The sequence below is a fragment of the Nelumbo nucifera genome, chromosome 6 (assembly GCF_055504915.1).
Source record: "Nelumbo nucifera cultivar China Antique chromosome 6, China Antique-T2T, whole genome shotgun sequence".
Lineage (NCBI taxonomy): Eukaryota > Viridiplantae > Streptophyta > Magnoliopsida > Proteales > Nelumbonaceae > Nelumbo > Nelumbo nucifera.
In genome coordinates, this window is record NC_142654.1 from 38,457,351 (window position 1) to 38,477,193 (window position 19,843).

General features: G+C 35.3%; 1 protein-coding gene across 2 annotated transcripts; it reads left to right on the forward strand.

Moving 5' to 3' along the window:
* The first annotated feature begins 14,467 nt into the window (after positions 1–14,467).
* On the forward strand, positions 14,468–17,880 carry LOC104586397 (cytokinin hydroxylase-like). 2 transcript variants are annotated; one of them, XM_088890486.1, is made up of 4 exons: positions 14,468–14,795; positions 15,166–15,395; positions 16,494–17,108; positions 17,208–17,880. In XM_088890486.1, exons 1-4 carry the CDS (start codon positions 14,606–14,608, stop codon positions 17,634–17,636), a joined length of 1,464 nt encoding a protein of 487 aa, XP_088746612.1. In that variant the 5' UTR covers positions 14,468–14,605; the 3' UTR covers positions 17,637–17,880. The 2 variants fall into 2 exon arrangements, with proteins under 2 accessions (XP_088746612.1, XP_010241935.1); XM_010243633.3 differs by having other exon boundaries at positions 14,472–14,885.
* Positions 17,881–19,843: the final 1,963 nt, after the last annotated feature.

Here is a 19,843-nt window from a genome sequence, read left to right on the forward strand (position 1 = left end):
ATGCCTCTCTCTGCTCAATTATATGGTTTGAAAGTAAACAAAGGGTGTTTAGTTTTTATATTTTTGTTCTCTCTCATCTCAACCATTCACTCTCCTGGTGTCTTGTAGTCCCTCTGTCCATCAATCTCTCTCGTTTTGTTTATCCGTCAATCTCCCATTCTCCCTCAATCTCTCTCAATCAATCTTTCCTTATTCCTTATTCTCTCTCTTGATTAATCCCTTTTTCTCCCTCAATCTCTACCATTCTCTCTGAGTCTCTCTCCATCAATCTCTCTCGTTCTCTCTTAGTTTCTCTCTCCATATACCTCTTAATCTCTTTGTCTATTCCTTTTTTATTTTGATTTTTCTTACTCTTTCTCTCTCCCTTGCTCTCAATCTCACCAATCGAACAAGAAATTTAATTCAGGAATATTGGCTTAGGCTAGTACGTCAATTATAGCTTTACAGGTATGTGATGCAATATTTTTATATGATTAAATTACTATTCCTTGTATTGGAAAATGATGTTTGAGTATTGTGTTTGTCAATATTATTATTTGTTGGGAATTTGGCAGGGAAAAATATATGAAACTATACTTTTAGAGTAACATAATGCATTGATAAAAGCGATACTTTTCAATTAATATTAATTAAAATGCATTGAGATTTGTTAGATTCAAATTTGATTTAAGGAAGGTATTTTGGTAGAATATTTATGAACATATAAACAATGTCTGTCTCCTTATTTAAGTGATTAATAGTTGAGAAACAAAAGTCTATTTTTGTTCATTGTTTTAAATGGTGATATGGGCTGAACATACCCTTCAGGTAGTAAATTTTATTATCATAATGATTTTTGGGAAAAGTGATTTTCTTCTAGAAAAAGAGGAATGGTAACTAGCTATGTTCATATATTGCAATGCAAATTAAGGTAGAATAACTTATTATTAGCTTTGGATTTTTGTACTGTTTATACATATATGGGCATTCCAAGAACTCATGTCATTTTTTTTTTAAGTTCTTCACAACATATCACTTTAATGATCACAACTATCTATATAGATTATCAAATTCAATTCATTTAGAGCCAAATTAAGTCCTTCCAACCCCTAGTAAGGAGTAAATTTGTCTAACAACTTTTATAGTGGCCCCAGTTGGTATCTAACACCAACCCATAATTTGTCAAGAACTTTAGCTTACTTTTATGTTATTTATGTTCTAACACCAACCCACCTAATCTTCAAAGTATCATTTAGTATATGCAGCTTATGATATTATGTTATTTATGTTCTAGTGTATGGAGTAAGTTCTAAAGAGGTAAAAGTTAATTTTTTGAGAAAAGACATGATCAAGTAGTGTTCTGTCCAAAATATAGATGTCTCTTGCTGGATTGAGAAGTTGAGGAATGAATTGCTTTACATAAAAGGAAGTATCCAAAGTTAAGAATAGCATGCCCAATGAATGTTTTGATGGAAAATTTACAGCTAAATCATTATATTTGTTACTGGTAAGAAATGTGGTTGGAAGGGACAATAGAACAGGGTATGAGGTGACCCCATTACTCTGAGAGTTGAAGCCTCTTTGTGGTTAGTTGCATTGATTGTATTAATTTTGTTATGGGTGGTTAGTTGCTGGGTAGAAATGTCAGTTACATTGGTTACTCTGAGGGTTGATCAGAAGAACTTTGCTTGGTGAGGTAGCTTGTCCAATTTGCTCTTTGTTTAGCTAGCCCATCTGCTTGGCTGTTGTAGATCATTTAACCCAACTATTGGCTATTGCAGATCATTTAGCCTTTATATATATATATTGGTATTTTATAGGATATTTTTCTTGATTATTATGGACTTATTACAAAGTATGGAGAAATGGTAGACGACTTGATTATTTTTCTAAGGCTAGTAAGAAATGGTAACATTTTTGGACTTGATTACAAGTATCCAGAAATGGTAGATACTTGGTATCTGAGGCCTAGCCTCAAATTATTTTTCTTGCAAAATATCCCCAATCAAATTCCTGCGTCTAAGTTAATGAGGATAGCGCACACGTTGTCAATTTAAATTATATAAGGAGGCTAGAATGTTTCTGGACTGTACATTCTAGCCTCAACCTAGTTCTCTACCCAGATCCCCCCAAGGGCACAATGGATCAGCACCAGCCCCACAAGGTGCTACAACCAACCTCCCAAACCCAGCATACTAGACTAGTGCCCCATTGACCCCTGTGCACCGAAGAACCACCCTCCACCTTCCCAACACTCACTACAAGAAAAATCAGTTTTAGCAATGGATAAAATCGTTGCTAAAATCAATAAAACACCGTTGCTATCCGTAAGGGATATTGCCGTGGCTAAAAGTTATAGCAACGGATAGTGTACATCCTGTTAAAAGTATACATCTAACCACGGTTTTAGTCATTGCCAATCGCAACACTTGTTGCAACGGTTTTATAATGTACCATTGCTACATATTGAGATAGCAACGGGTTTGTCCATGGCTAAATGTGTATAAATAGATGGCAATAGCAACGGTTGTATTATGTACCGTTGCTAAAAGTTAAGATAGCAATGGGCCTGTCCGTGGCTAAATGTGTATGAATTGTTAGAAATAGCAACGGTTTTAAATAAAACACCGTTGCTAAACGTGTTCATATTGTCTACTACTAATGACATGTTTAGCAACGGTTTTATTAGACCGTGTCTAAAAGGTTTGCTTTTTAATTCAAAAATCGGACGGTTACCGTTGCTACTTCGAAAAAAAAAATTGCTCTCACCTGAATTTGTTTGATGGATATTTTTAGAAATTTATACAAAATATCCATAATAATCTTTATTTAATATTCATAATTACACAAGTATTTTCATTACAAAAAAAACAATAAAAGAGAATTAACAAAATTATCCTTGTTGCATCTGAATATTTGCTTATATAAACATGCATCACACTTAAGACATTCGATAGAATAAATACGCCATAAACCAAATATTCAGCTCACAATGATAACAAGGACCTGTGCAGGTCTGACATTGAATTGTTGAACCATCTGAACCATTGGCCAACTAGGCTAAGCTTCACGAGTATGTCCAAAGCATCACTGATTGAAACCAAATCCAAACCCAAACCTCCTCCTTAAAAACCCCACTCTAACCACTTCTCAAGAAACCCAAGAGCATCAACTCATGGGATGAATCGATCGATGGAGAAATTTGTCATAAAATGATTTACCATAGAAAAGTGCATGACCACATATCTATACAACATTGAGCAAAGAACCAGAGAGGGACTACTGAACTATGTAATGTGGTTCTAGAAAGCAAGACACACCGTACTGAATGAACGAATGACTGAGAAAGAACTCATGGAACACTGTGTGCCAAGAATGAGGCCAACCTACAGGATTGGCATAGAAAATCATGAGATACCAAGCTTTTCACAACTCTAGAAGTGCGCTGAAGGTCAACCACTACAATAGACACCTTCCTTGAAGCATAACAGACACCGGGTGTGGTTTCGCCCCCAGAAAAAGAGATGATGGGCCACCACCGCCTTTTGAATGTAACAAAAATGAAGTAATTTTAGTTATGAACAAATTGATAGAAGATCGAGTCATAAGACCACACCACCCCCACATCATATTGACCCAGAGAGATGTAGGCATGGCAAGTAGTGGTATGAGTTATTGGATTTTAATCTCATTAGAGATTAAATTTAATTGAAGTTTGATTGATTAATTATATGAAAAATCAGTTTTTCTCTTATCTTGGAAAATAATTTTTTCTCTTACTAAAATCAGTTTTTAACTTGTCTCATATTGGAAAATTACAAGGTTTGTTTTGAATTTTTAAATAGTAGCTTGTTTATACTCCTTATAAATAAAGAGGAGAGTATGGAGGTTTGTTACCGTGCAATGCATGCGCACATGTGTGTGCGCATGTGTGCGGCGCAATGAGGAGCTTTAGAGGCACACTTTTGGTGCGAGGCTAACCGTTGAAGTTTCAACAGCCATGATTCAATCGAATATGATCAAGAGGCACTATTCAAAGTTAAATGTCAACTGTTAACTACATTTTAACAGACACAATTTCAATGAGCCTTTTTTGAACCAACACGTTCCTCTGTTTCATGACTCTTCTTAGATTATTTAAGGAGCACAAATCAAGCAATTGCACACACAAGTTTTCGAAATCACTCGTCTCTCTCAGTCTGATCTGCTACAGTCTCACAGAAGGTTTCTTCGGAGACTCTTCAACTTTGTTGATTGCAAATTCTCGCCCAAGACTCTATTGTATCTTAGGAACGGATTTGTCTATAACTCAATAGCAAACTCAATTGAACTGAGTGAGGGCAAACAACATTCTAAAGACAATGTCTTCAGACACGCCTCAGAGTCTCTCCTCTAAGTTTTAATGACCCCAATTTCCCAACATGAATTCCACTAAAATACCATCCGTCCATGACTTCATGGAATGTTTTAGTCAACCAGGAGCCTTCACAAATAAATTTAAAATGGATTACTTCTTGAAAAGACAACCCACAAAATAAGACATCAATCCCCTCTCCAACCACTAGGAGGAAGCATTAATGTGGAAGGGATAGTGAACTCCCCCTCGGCCACCCCCGACACTCTTTATGAGATTCCTACAAAGAAATGAATTGAATGACTACTTCATGAAGAACGGGGCGAACAAGGCAGTAAGGTAGTAAACAATTAAAGTGCTAGTGGAGATATTCAGGGATCCAGCACACATCCCAAGCACCAAAACATGCAACACCAATTTTCAATAAATGGCATGCTACAACTAGATGCTGCCCACAACCAGCTGTTGTACGTAAGGTGGGAGGATATGAGTTACCAAGGCAGCTCTGTAAACTTGATTTCAATCCAGACACTGCAATTGATAGGTGTGCCTTTACCCATGGAAGTGATGGACTTCAATGGGAATATCCTAGCTACCAAGGGTTCAATTAACCTTCCTCTCCAAATTGCTCCAATTTAGGGGTGTTAATTGACCACTTTTGTATTGGATTCAATCCAATCCAAACCTTATTAAATCAGATTTGGACGCTCCATTATAATTATTAGATTGGGTCAATCCAAAATAAATTGGTTCATATTTTTATTGGTCTGAATTGGACCTAAACCAAATTTCCAATAATCCGATCATGAGACCAAACTCTGATCCAATTTGAAACCGGTCACTTTTATGAATGTACTTTTACGAAAGCACTTTTACGAAAACACTTTTGCAAAAACACTTTTATAAAAGTAATTTTATGAAAATATTTCTACAAAAGCACTTTTACAAAAATATTTTTATAAAAACACTTTTACAAAAATATTTTTATAAAAACACTTTTACAAAAGCACTTTTATAAAAACACTTTTATAAAAGCACTTTTATGAAAGCACTTTTACGAAAGCACTTTTATAACAGTACTTTTACACGAAAGCGCTTTTATGGAAGTACTTTTATAAAAGCACTTTTACGGAAGTATTTTATGGAAGTACTTTTATAAAAGCAAGTTTACAAAAGCATTTTATAAGAATACTTTTATAAAAGTACTTATATGAAGTACTTTTATGAAAGCATTTTTACAAAAGCACTTTTATAAAAATACTTTTATAAAAGCACTTCTACAAAAGCACTTATACGAAAGTACTTCTATAAAAGCACTTCTACGAAAGTACTTTTATGAAAGAACTTTTGCGAAGTACTTTCATAAAAGTGCTTTTACAAAAGCACTTTTATGAAAGTACTTTTATCAAAGCACTTCTACAAAAGTGTTTTTTCAATGCCAAAAGGGTATTTTTTTTATAATTTTCATATTTTCTTCATTTTAATATATCCTTGTAATTCTTTATATATTCTATTTTTTTATATAATTTTTTATATTTCATTTGGTTTGGATTGGATCCAATCCAACTCATTTACATTTTAATAGATTGGATTTGTATTGGATTTGGACTGGATTGTGCCCAGACCATTTATAAGTGGATTCACATTGGACTGGACCGGGTTGAACCAAATCCAATTCAATTGACACCTCTACTCCAAACTTCACAAATCAAGAATTCCAGGTTTTTCTAAGTTGCACAACATACCACATTCTATTCAGCACAATGGTAGAATCGTGTGAATCCCAGCAATGAAGATGTCATTCATCAAGAGGTCAAAATCACATTTACAGGATGCAATATACTACACCAACTTAGCAGAAGACGGAGAGGCCTGCATCGCAAGGATAGAATCCTACACCTCGACGAGGATATTATCTAAAACTCGCCATGACTGTTTTTCCATTTCTATTAAACTTATCATAACTTTTCAAGGCCCCTACCCTTTGTTAAGATTTATGTTAGATCATCATTAATGATCATTAATAGAAATTACCCACATAAGCATTTGAGTATTTACATGACCATACTACCCATGAATGGCCACCAATCAAGCTTATTGAATATTTTTTGTGACAAAGCTACCCTTAACTCGAGCTTGGGCTCACACCAATTAAACCCATAACAGTTAGGGATAATTTTGTCATACAAATATTTAATAAGGTTGATTGATTAATCATTTAAGGGTAGTTTGGTCATGTAAAATACTTAAACCTTTATGTGAACAATTTTTATTAACGATCACTTAACAGTGATCTAATGGAAATCTAATGGCAAGGTGAGTTTTGGACAATAAAACTTAATGAAAATGGAATATATGGAGATTTTATGATGAATTTAAGAAAAATATGAAAAAAATCATAATGATAATATCCTTTTCACAAACATGCTATCTTTTGAATATATGAATCAATAATATCGTGGTAGAACAAAATACCAGACGGTCACTCTTAAATTTTGAGTCTAAACGCATGCATTGAGACCATGCCATTATGTCAAGCTATAAATACAACTTGACCTTTAATTTCTTCACGAGGTTAGCTACCAACGAGGTTAATAATTCCTTTCTACACGAGGTATGAACTTGACCTTAAAAGTCAAAAATACACCTTCATGTATTAATATAATGCTCTAAAGTTCTAAAACAAGTAAGCTATCTATCATAATTGATCAAATTCTTCCACTCTACCTTTATCCCTCAAAAACCATGAGATTCTAGAATGTTATCATGACTTCCATGAATTAATTAATGTTATAAAACTCTAAAACCATCTGCAAATATACTAATCAAGCGAGACAACATGGTTGGTTGATGGTAGTGGTATTTCTGTGAAGTCATAATAATGTCGAAGAATGAATAGACAAGTTTTAGTAACTCAGAGCAGGTGATAAAAGGATAAGTATGGGTGGTGGGCCATCAAAATTGTGGTCATAATTCTTTTGTTTCGAGCTATTCTTTTTATGATATGATATGTTAGATTTGCGTATATTTGGCTCGGTTTCCCTGTGGATTGTTTGTTATTTAGAAGTCCCATAGTTCATATTTTCATCTTTTTTCGATTGATTGGGAAAATATTTAATCCTCAAAAGATGTCATTCAAAAAAGACACACAAAACCTATTTTGGACTATTTTCGTGAAGCTTCAAGTGGAACTTTTCCACCTTTTTCATGTGGAAAAACACATGGGAAGATGCACCTTAACCAAATGGTGTTCAGATTGCTAAGATCTTAATGTAAATACTCACATCATCTTTTTTGCCAATCAGTCTGCTAGAAGATCTTTCAAAAAAGATTTGCCAAACAAAAAAATATGCAAAAGCTCACCTTTCTAGCCTTTTAGCCTCTTAGTTGTATTTTTTAAATATATCAAAAAATATATACTATCTTCATTATATAAATGAAGTTATAGAGAAAATATAGAAAAGGAAAAATCTATGTTGTCGGAGACCAATCAAAACCCTACTGTGAGTTTTGATATATACCACCTAATTGGTTACAACTTTTATGATACTAGTTGATTTGTGGTATCATTGTCTATTATCATAACTGGACCTATAAAAATTGTAGAAAATTAAGCATTTTTTAATATTATATATTCATTATATTAAATAAAAATAAGTATTATTTTGGTCATTTATGAAAGTGACAAAAAATATAAAAAAAACCGAAAAAGGATAATAAACATTTTACTAAGGCAAAGTTTAAAATATTGACAAAATACACATGATTTTTTTTTGGTAATAAAATACACATGATATGGGGCATATTGTATCGGTATTCAAAGGTGTGGATACATGGAACGTGACAAAAAACAATACAATTCATACCAATGGTCATAGGCCTATATATGATGGCACCACAGTTCCATTACCATTGGCATAGATAAAAATGCTGACTTTTCTGAACTTTTTGACAATTTTTATAGGCTGTTCCAATTACTTATAGAAAATTATAAAAAAAAACACAAATAATGTTTTTATACGGTTTAAATGTTTTTCATTTCAAGAAAGAATTATAAATAAATTATCAATGATCTATCAAACTCATTGATTCAACGACAATTTAATATATAGAGATGAGCTATTACTAATTTGGAAGCTCAAACATTATTTGATATATTATTAGTAAAATTGTTGATGATATATATGTTATATAAACTATGAAAGTGTATATACAAACTATGAAAGTGTATATGAAAGTCTATATACAAACTATTTAAAGTATTGATACACTTTGTATATAGAGTTTCAATCAAACCAAACTCCTTCTTTTACTTTTTCTTTTTCTCTAACCCCCTTGTTAATTGTTATTCGAAATGACAGGTCATAAATGAATTACAAAAATAAAAAAAAATAGAAATGAGATGAAAGGTTATAATTCATCATTTAAAACAACTGAAAAAACGATGCATGTTGTGTAAAATACACACAGATGCATCTCAATATTTTGAACTTTGATTTAACCCTTGGCCTACTAAGTAGATCAAATGGTGAAACTCCTTCACAAACAAGGAATTTGATACTAAAAAACAGTGTCACATCAGCTCCACTTCTGAAATTTATTTTTATAGGCAACGTCTGATGTTGACATGGTACTGAGAAACACTTATAGACACTCTTTCCACCGTTTTTTCATTTTTTTTAGCAACAGTATGCTGACATGGTACTGAGAAACACTTATATGACAATAACAGCAATTATAACAAATAAAAAACCTGAAAAAAATGTTTTCTAAAAAATAACATGCTTATACTACATTATTTTCTACTAAAACGCCTCTCAAGAAACAACATTAATTCCAAACACTGCCTAAAACAACCAAAATCATTCAAAAAAAAATATAGACGACAACCAATGACCTAAAAAATGATACGAGTTGTAAAACATTTAGGGTCCGTTTAATTTGCAATCGGAATTGGAATCAAAACCCTTCGAAATCGGAATTAAAATGGTCCATTCCCATAGTCTGTTTGATTAAGACAGGAATAGAAATGGGAATCAGCATTAATGGGATTTCATTCCCAAGGAAGGGATAGAGAATGGCCATTCCTTCAAAAGGGGAATGCCATTTCAGCAAGAATGAAAATTAAATTCTAATTCTGCCCAACCAAACAGTTAGAATCCAAATATTCCATTCCAAATTGATTCCAAACCCTTATTTCCAACGAAGCCTTACATAATTTGAACCTTGATTTGACCCATGATTGAGCCATTCAGCCACCTTCACATACAAAAGTCTTAGCCGGTTGATTCATCACCCAATCTCACCGGCCAGTTTCAATCAACACTGAACTTAAGCAAAAATAACAAAGTAGTAAGTAAGAAGTAATAACCAAAATACAACAAATACATAAAAAAAAATGAAACCAACCACGTTCCTAATGTCATGCCAAATTGAGTTAATTCCAAAAGAGGAAAGCAGACACGGGTATCCCCACATACACAAAGTGAAGTGAAGGAACCAGTCTGCAAAATGATAACAATTACGTTTGTAGGTTTGACATGAAACCAATAGAAATTAGAGAGTAAAAAAAATGCCCAAAAAAGCCATCACTCCGGATCTCCTACCAACGAGAAACGTCTCCCTCTTCATAATATTATGTAAAAGATGAGATGTTCTTCATGTATGACTGTGATATTATGTGAGTAGACATGAACAAAGTTTGTGTGGGTAGGAAATCCGAATTTATAAGCCATCACTGCTGAGATGAATTGAGCTCAAACCCAATTCACAGGCTCGATTAAGAAACGAGCTTAATAGAGCCCTATTCATGAGGCTTACAAGCCGGCTCAAATATATATATATATAATAAAAATATTATAATTCTTAATTTTTTAGTATCAAATAAAAAATATTTTTATTTTTATAAAACATTTTTTTTCTCAAAATCAAACTCAGCTTATGAGTTTTTTACTTGAACTCAAGGTTATAGCTCAAACTAAACTCGAACTCAAATTCAAGCCTTATAAAACAGTCTCGAGCTGAGCTCGAGCCTTGTACTGTTCGGCTCGGCTCAGCTCAGCTCGAATCCACCCGTAGTCGGGCGCTGATGCGAATTCTCATTTTTCACGATATTCTTTCACTTTCTGAAATTCCCTTTTCCCTTTTTGCATTTTTCCTGGGCCGGCCGGGCTCCATAAAAACGATGTAATTGCTTACGTTGGTCAGGTCTCCATCTCAGTCCTTTCTGTGGCACCGACCAGGAGACGACTGTCGTAACTCGTCGCTAGCCACCTTTCTAAAAAAGCTTACTTGTTCCAATTTGATTTGATGTCTATATTATTTTGTGCGAAAATGTTAATTGAATATGTTACATAATTTTCCACAAATACCCTGATAGTAGCATTTTAGTCTCACAGCAGTTTAGCTAATTTCTCTCTTCCCAGAAAAAGTATTTATCTACGCACAAGAGTAACACTTATGTGGGAAAATAGTCCAAATTTTTACTTGAAAAGATATGATATTTGTAAATTTATTGACCCATTAATTGATATCATAGATGTGATAACCAATCAGATGTTATTTATCAAAATTCATGAATAAATTTTAATTGATTAAGACTCTTCCAATATCATATCTTTTTCGCATCATAGATTTTCCCAAATGTAAATCACATTTTCTGCAACCACAGCAGCAGGACAAATCCAAGACTCTCGGTATATTTTGAATAGGCTAGTGTTTTAATCAAACACCAGTTTGATGTGATATTTTATATATCTTGTTCATCACACACAATCATTGGGGGGTCTCAAGTTTGAAGTTCACATCTACACCCCACAATGTCCCACAGCACATCTCCGCCGTGTATTAAGAACATCTCCCGATGATAATACCAGATTCCATGATATCATCATCGAGAAATGTTCTCAATTCAAGGCGGGAATACACTGTGGGACGTTCCCCTTGTGGGGCCAAATGTGAACCCTACAAGGACTGCGACCACCACTGCGGGAAGTCTAATCTCAAAAAAGATACACCTGCTGCGGACCCTATCATTCCCTCCAAAAGCACAAGTTGTGTAAAATTCAGTAGTTCTCACATAGCAAATGGCAAAAGCTTTCAAACATCCCCCCTCTTTATTGATTTACCCTCCCCGCTCGCATGATTTTATTGGTTCAACTACAATACCAAAAAGGCATGATATCGAAAAACTTCGCAGCCAATTGATTTACATCATAAAACAAATAACCAATCAGATGGTATTAATCAAAACTTACAGAGTGCTTTGATTGATCAAAGCTATTTCAATATCATGTCTTTTCGTTATCATACGGAAAAGACTTGGTAGAGGTCAATCAAAATCCACCCTTGAATTTTGATAAATAACATTTGATTGACTATTAATTTAGTCAGAAAATTTTCAGATATAATTTCTTTTCAATATCATAATCGAATCCTTTTATTATATATTATATTGTTTGATTTTATATTTTGTCGGCCAAACCAATGCAGGCGAACATGGACTTTCAACTTTTAGTAGCCAGTCCAATAAAAGCTATCTAATAAGTAAGAATAAATGAAAAGGAGGTTGAAGGTCTGAATCTCATTTGGTTGACCTAATAATTAAGTGGTAGATATTTGTTAATTATAACATTTTAGTTTTACTAGTGGTTAGATTTTCTAATTTCAGCACAATACTAGTCCATCCCAACTTTCTGGTTGAATTCATACAGATGAATCAAACCCAAGTTGGAACATAGCAATATTAATTCCAAATCAAGCTAGGAAAAAAAAACTGTTCGGATTGGGCCAGGTTGGCCGATCATCAAGGATTTTTACCTTATTTCAGTGTTTTCAGTCCGTTATTGATTTGAGTGGTCAAACCATTTCAACCATTACATGTAAAACAATTGATTTGGTTAGAGATGGATCCATCTATCCAAATGGTTAAAATTTAAAACATTAATTTTTTATGAAAAAATCTATAATCGACATGGTACTAGAAGAGCTTTGATCAATCAAAGCAATTATGAATTTTCTCAGTATCATATTTGATTGATTGATTGTACGTTTTAATTTCCTAGTATCATAATTGAACACTTGAACATTTTTTAGTGGGTTTAAAATCTATAAACCGCATCCTATCCGTGGATTTAAAATCTATAAACCGCATCCTGTCCGTGGATTTGGCATCAATCCAAGGTCAGGATTCAGTCCACTCCTAGGAATCTTAGCTACACTTAGGGGTGGACTGAACTATAAAAACCCCTTGAAATTTTTATTGTAAACATTATATTAGGGTGGCTTGTTGCATAGATGGTGAAAATGGAAAATGATGGAAATTAAGACTATGTTTGGTTCACTACCCTTGGCCTCATTCTTTTAATTCTTGCTCATTCTAGGCAAGAATGAATAACATTAGAGTGTTTGGTTACAAAATTCTTTTCATGAGACACATTCTTTTTAGAGTGAAAAATTAACCCATAGCACAAAAAATGAGGTAGCCTACAACATGAAAAATAATCATGCCCCATGATCTTGCTCAGTTTCATTCTTTGAAGAAACTCTGCCTATAAAACTATTGCCATAGATGTTTATTAGTGGACTACCATGAAAGTACTTTTATGAAAGCACTTTTGTGAAAGAACTTTTATAGAAGCACTTTTATTAAAGATTTTTGTAAAAGCACTTTTACAAAAGCACTTTTATGAAAGTACTTTCATCAAAGTATTTTTATGAAAGCATTTTTGCAAAAGTATTTTTACATAAGACACTTGTCGGTCTAAAAATAATTCATTTTTAGAAAAAAAAAACATTTGGTTTATACCAACATTTTCTCATTCTGCCCATTTTTACCCATTCTTATTCATCTTAGAATTTCATCTTGGGTAAGAATGAGAAAGAATGAGAATTGAACCAAACATGGCCTAAGTATATGAGTTCAAATCAGCCCCCATCAAGATCGCCCCCCACAACGTCCCACAGCACTTCCCCACCGTGTATTGGGAACATCTCCGGATGATGACATCGTCATTTCTGGTATATCATCGGGAGATGTTCCCAATACACGATGGGGATGTGCTGTGGGACGTTGTGGGGGGCAATCTTGTTGGGGACTGATTTGATCTCTAAGTATATATGGTTAACTTTTGTGCTACATACAACACAAGGTGCCACGTGGTAGTATTTTTGTTGAAGAACGCCATTTTGGCCTCAAATCTATTTTTTTAACTTTCTTAAGGGGTGTTTGGTGCAATGATGTTGCATTGCCATTGTCAATGTTTTCAAAATCGGACCGGACCGAACAGTTGGACCAGAAAAAACGGGGAACCGGTCACATGATTGGTTCCATTTTATCCCAAAACCGCTTTCTGACCAAAAACCATTAGTCTGGTCAACGAATTGCTGACTCGGTAGTCGGACCATTGAATAGTTCGACTCAAGAACGGTTTTTTGCTATTTTTTGTATTTTTTTAATTTTTTTATTAGAACAAACTTTGGACCAGACGGTTGAACCATTCAACCCGGAAACTGGACCCAAAATGGTTCTCTACCCGTCGAGTTTTAAAAACCTTGGCCATTTGTACCATCATAAGAAAAACATCAAATTATTTAATATTTTAGATAGAAATAACAATTTGTATTGATTAACTCAAATGGTTTTCAAAACCTTTAATCTCTCTCTTATAAATTAAACCTAGAGATCTGGAAGCTTAATACATTTGGGATAGCTAACTTTTGAAGTTTGACCATTGATCTTTGATCTTGACCGAGAAAATTAACAGGAATGTGAAAGATAAAATGATCATATTCAATTCAAAGGGAGAATTTTTGTCTCTTCCAGATGTGATGGGCGCTATGTTTTTTTTGCTTTTAAAAGACCTTTATGGTGTGTTTGTTTCGGTAAGTGTGACCATAAAAATTAGAAATTAGAAACAAGGTGGGAAAATATTTAGAGCTATAGGTATACTGTAGCATTTTGACCCGGTCACATCATCTATTGTTCAATTCAAACGAACAACTGTAAAAGTATAAACAACCGTTTTCTGCGAAAGTACATTTGCTGCTAACCACCAGTAGAATGTTCTGGACACGAAGTTGCTGCAAACCCTCCTGCATTATTTCTTCTTCGTTTATCGTCGTCCGTCGTCATCAACCAACCCCTCCAACGATGTATCCCTCTCGACTTTTCTGAACCGAAGCTCTCCTATAAATATAAGACCTCTCTGCAACAACATTTCCTAGCTCCAATCAATAAACAGACAATAACCTGAGAGAGAGAGAGAGAGAGAGATGGAGATTCAATTGCTCAAGCCTCTGAGCTTGGCCATGGCAAGCCTTGTAGTTCTGTTGGTTGTGAGAGCACTATATTTGTGGTGGGTTTTGCCTATTCGAGCATATCGTAAGCTCAAAAGAATTGGGTTTGGAGGTCCGAGTCCAAGTTTTCCTCTAGGGAACATTGCTGAAATGAGAAAGAAGAAGAGTAAGCCTTCTTCTTCGCCATCATTGAACATCACCCATGACATCCATTCAACTGTTTTTCCTTACTTTTTTCGGTGGAGAAGTTTGCACGGTAAGTTAATATTATCTCGATAGACCAAACTCTGGTAGCCTCTCAGAAGTAAAGTCCAACGAGAAGTATAGTTTAGTCAGTCAGACTCAGATTCAACTACAAAATTATGCTATGTGAACTCTTAGTATGAGTAGCTTCTGATCGATTATCTGTTTGCATTAAGAGACCCACGTATCCAGATGAGATATGTGTGTGTTTTTCTGTTCTGCGCAGTTTTTGCTTAATTTTATTTTTGGCTTTGCTGAACTGAAATTGATGACTTGGATGCTATTAATTGCAGGAAAAGTCTTCATCTATTGGCTCGGCACAGAACCATTCTTATATATCGCAGATCCTGGGTTTCTAAAACAGATGTCTTCAGGCGTTGCAGGCAAGAAATGGGGAAAGCCGAGTGTGTTTAAATACGATAGAAAACCAATGTTCGGAAATGGACTGGTAATGGTGGAAGGGGACGATTGGGTTCACCATAGGCACACTATAACGCCTGCATTCTCACCAAACAATTTGAAGGTTTCTCTCTCTCTCTCTCTCTCATACACTTCTTTCTTCTATAATACACATTCCATGAGCATTAATAAATGTTCTGACTGAATCAAAATTAAGTTGCTTTTAATCTTTATCCAGGAAAGGGCTAGGGATATACGAAGGGACACGTGTCAGAAAATTTTCCAAGTGCCTTTTCATTATCAGGCTGACGTGGCCTTTCATGATTAGCATGTGCCTCTTTTAACTAGTAGTGCTTTAGGGCTTCAATTACTTTGGCTCTTACCATGGTCGGACGAAAGCAGGCGAAAATTATCTCTTGATTTTTTTCATCTAAACCCTAAATTTTAACCCATAAGCCCTCCATCTTTAAACCCTAAACCCTAAATTTAACACTAAAATGCATTTGATCGATTCATATCCTCCAACCAGGTAGAGCCAGATATTCCGTGAGCACATAGCACTAAAGAAAACCTTGGCTGTCCATGTTGACATGGCATTAGTTTATATAGCCATGTCTTCAATACAAAGTGACAAGAATATAAAGAAAAAGCTTATCACCAAGTAACGAACTAAATTGTTGAATACCTATCAAATAAAAATGAACTAATTAAATAGTTGAAGCAAAATTAACCCACTGAGCATGGGGAGAGGAAAATCATGAACCTTAATTTACAAATGGCACAAAGAACCCCAAAAAAGGAGGTGCAGCTGCCTCCAACAGAAGAGATAAATCACAATATAATCCATGGAAAATCGAAGCATAAATTAATGAATAAGTGGTGGATGCAAGAGGAGTCCTTTCACACACAGAATTGACTACTTCCAAGTAGTTAGTCCAACCTACCAATAAGGAAGGAGAAAACCTTTATAGTGAAGTATCCCTTGTAGCTAGGGTGATTGATAATAATGAACATTGAGAGAGTAGTGATTTTCCTGAACACTCATGGGACAATAATCAAAATATATAGTGGAGATATATAGCTTTAATTCTTTATTGGTTGGTAACAACATCAGATCAATATCTTGTTGTGAAAAACAGAATAATTGTTACTTTAAATTCCAGTTCTGCATCGATCGAGCCATTAATTAATTGTTAATTACTTTGTCTGTATATACCTACAGGCAATGGGAAGCATAATGGTTGAGTCGGCCACTAAGATGATAGATCAGTGGAATTTTCGCATCGCTAATGGCGAGAAGGAAATAGACGTGGAGAGAGACATCATCAGCACGGCAGCAGAAATCATAGCGAATACGGCCTTCGGCATCAACTGCGAAAATGGGCAGGAAGTGTTCAGGAAACTGAGAGCCCTGCAGTTAACTCTTTTCGAGTCTAATCGCATGGTGGGAGTCCCATTTAGCGATGTCCTTTACCTCAAGCAAACCATGCAGTCGAGACAGCTGGGAAAGGAGATCGACCAACTTCTCCTCTCCATCATAACCAGTCGTAAGATGTCTTCCAGAGTTGATGCTCAGGTTAACCTGCTTGGACTTCTGATAGCAGAGAACGAAGAAGGTGATGGCCGACGAGTAGTGAAGAAACTGACCGACCGAGAGCTGGTTGACGAGTGCAAGACATTCTTCTTTGGTGGCCATGAGACCACGGCGTTGGCACTAACGTGGACCTTCCTGTTACTGGCTTTGCATCCAGAATGGCAGAACCAACTGCGAGAAGAAATCAAACAAGTAGTCGGAGACGAGCCTCTGGATCCCACAATGCTGGCTAAACTGAAGAAGGTAATTAATTAATTAAGTTCATCCTCTCCGGAATTAATCCATATATAAATCTTGTTATTGGTTGAAGGCTCAAAAATTTGCATGTATGCATGGCTGCAGATGGGGTGGGTCATGAACGAGGTTCTACGCTTATACTCGCCGGCGCCCAACGTGCAGAGGCAAGCAAGAGAAGACATTTGCGTCGGAGATTTGATCGTCCCCAATGGAACCAACATGTGGATCGACGTAGTGGGGATGCACCATGACCCAGACCTCTGGGGAGACGACGTGAACCAGTTCAGGCCGGAGAGGTTCAAGAAAGACAGCACACATGGCGGATGCAAGCACAGAATGGGTTTCTTGCCTTTCGGATTTGGTGGGAGAATGTGTGTTGGAAGGAACTTGACTATGATGGAATACAAGATTGTCCTAACCCTCATCCTTTCTGAGTTTTCTTTCTCCCTCTCTCCCAGCTATCGTCACTCTCCTGCTATTTTGCTCTCTCTGAGGCCCACCCACGGCTTGCCTCTCCTACTGCAACCCCTTTGAGAAGATTGCTTTAAAGTTAAATCACCATTCTTTTTTGGATTCTTTTTCAATCCAATTTCCTTGTAATATTTAAGAATTTCTTTGGAAAAAGATTAAAAAGACCGAATATAACTAATTTCTAATAGTACATATACTTAATTAGGTCTTTTGAGAGAGGATGTACCCTAATCACTTTTTTTTTGGGGTAAAACATGTGCCCTAATTTCTTAATCGAGATCTTATATAAATATTATTTTATGTTTAACTTATATTTTCATATCAGTTTTTTATTTTTTTATTCATAAAAAATACTATAACTTGGAATTTGAGGTAAAAAAAATTTTTACCTTGAAATGCATGTGTCAAAAATTTACCCCAAATCGATATAAAGATCACCTCAACAAACAACCAAACACAAAGTTATGGGCCTATGGCCAACAAAAGTTTTAGTTTATAGCCAATGTTGTAGACTAGTCGAATGAGTCGTCACTAGACCTGTTCATGGGCCGGCTCGGGCCGGGCTTTTACTGTGTATTAACAAATTTTTTTAAGGCCCGAGCCCGAGCCCGGCCCGACCATCGGGCCTACAATTTGGGCCCGAGCCCGGCCCTCATAAAAAGCCCGAAGCCCGAGCCTGGGCCCGGGCCCGAAATTTAGCCTATATTATTATTATTATTAATGTTGAAGCAGCTGAATAAAGAGAGAGATAGATTGAAATTATAAAGAAAATAATAAAATATATATATATATTTTAATAAATATTATATTATTTATATATTTTATATAATATATAAAATACATATTATATATTTTATAAAATATATAATACTGAGTTGGGCCGGGCCGGGCTCGGGCCGGGCTTTTTTGACAAATCCCGAGCCCGGCCCGAAACACAGTCGGGCTTACTGTATTAAGACCGAGGTCAGGCCCGCGAGCCTAATTATATGACCAAGCCTGGCCGGGGTGCGGGCTGGACCGGGCCGGGCCATCGGGCTACCCGGCCCATGAACAGGTCTAGTCGTCACCGATGCAACCACCTGGGTTGGGTTGGACAATTTTTGATCAAATCAATAGTTTTTTGTTTGTCAAATGCAAAATTTTGATCAAACTGGATCCAAAATCATGGCCAGGTGACAATTTGAACCAATGGTGGGTTGAAAACATTGATTGGTTAAATGATGTGTTCAAAATCGATGGCATTAGACAACACTTAATGTTAAAACTATGTTTATTTTATGAAAGGGTAGACATTTTTCGGCCAAATATTTCAGTTCTGCTTTCACTTCTTCACTTATTTGCATGCTATAGCTAGCTAGCCTGCTTATAACTCTAATTTTGGAGATTGTCCTACTTTATGAAGCATCATTAGGTTTATAATATTCATATCTGCATTGAACATTAAAATCGAGGGTCTCTAGAAACACACCTCGAGGACTCTAAAATTGTTCATGCTCAATTTAGAAAGAATACAAATACAAATATGTACAACGTAAATACATACAAAATAATACAAAATATAAGGTTTTACACTCTATATATTTGCATTTTGACTCCTTTCAAACTCAAACTCATATGATTGTAGGCTCGATCGGTTCATTCACATTTTGGATAGCTTGTCCAGCTCCCGAACTCTCTCCTCTTTCATACCCTTACAGTAATACCATGAAGGTTCCCTCGTCATAACCTAAAGGAGCTTTCCTCCCTTTAATGTCCTCTTTCCCAAACATGATCTCAACGCCCATGGGTCTTAATTATAAGATCAATGTCTCATATATTTTATGATATCAATAACTCTCTGGTATGGCATGTTAGTTCATATATACAAACTTTGGGCAACCGTAGAAGTGCTCGATGCAGGGTTGGGTGTAAGCATGGGAATTTCAGTGTATATTGGGAACATTTCCCCATGAATTATAAATTATTACACGGGTAATATTCTCAATGTGCTGCTAAATTCTATGTGAGAAGAATATTTGATTGTAAGAGATGAGTAGGGGTGAGTAAAAAAACGAAAAATCCAATATCAACTGAAATCGAACCGAAAAATTAGTTAATCAAATGCATTGGTTTTAGTTTAAAAACTCAGTTTCAGTTAATCAATACAGAAAACCAACAATTAACCAAACCGACTTATATATATATATATATATTAAACTTTGAACCCCCTTCACAAAAATAAAACATCCTGACACCTGAATGTTGAAAATCCAACCGCTAAAAACCAGTAC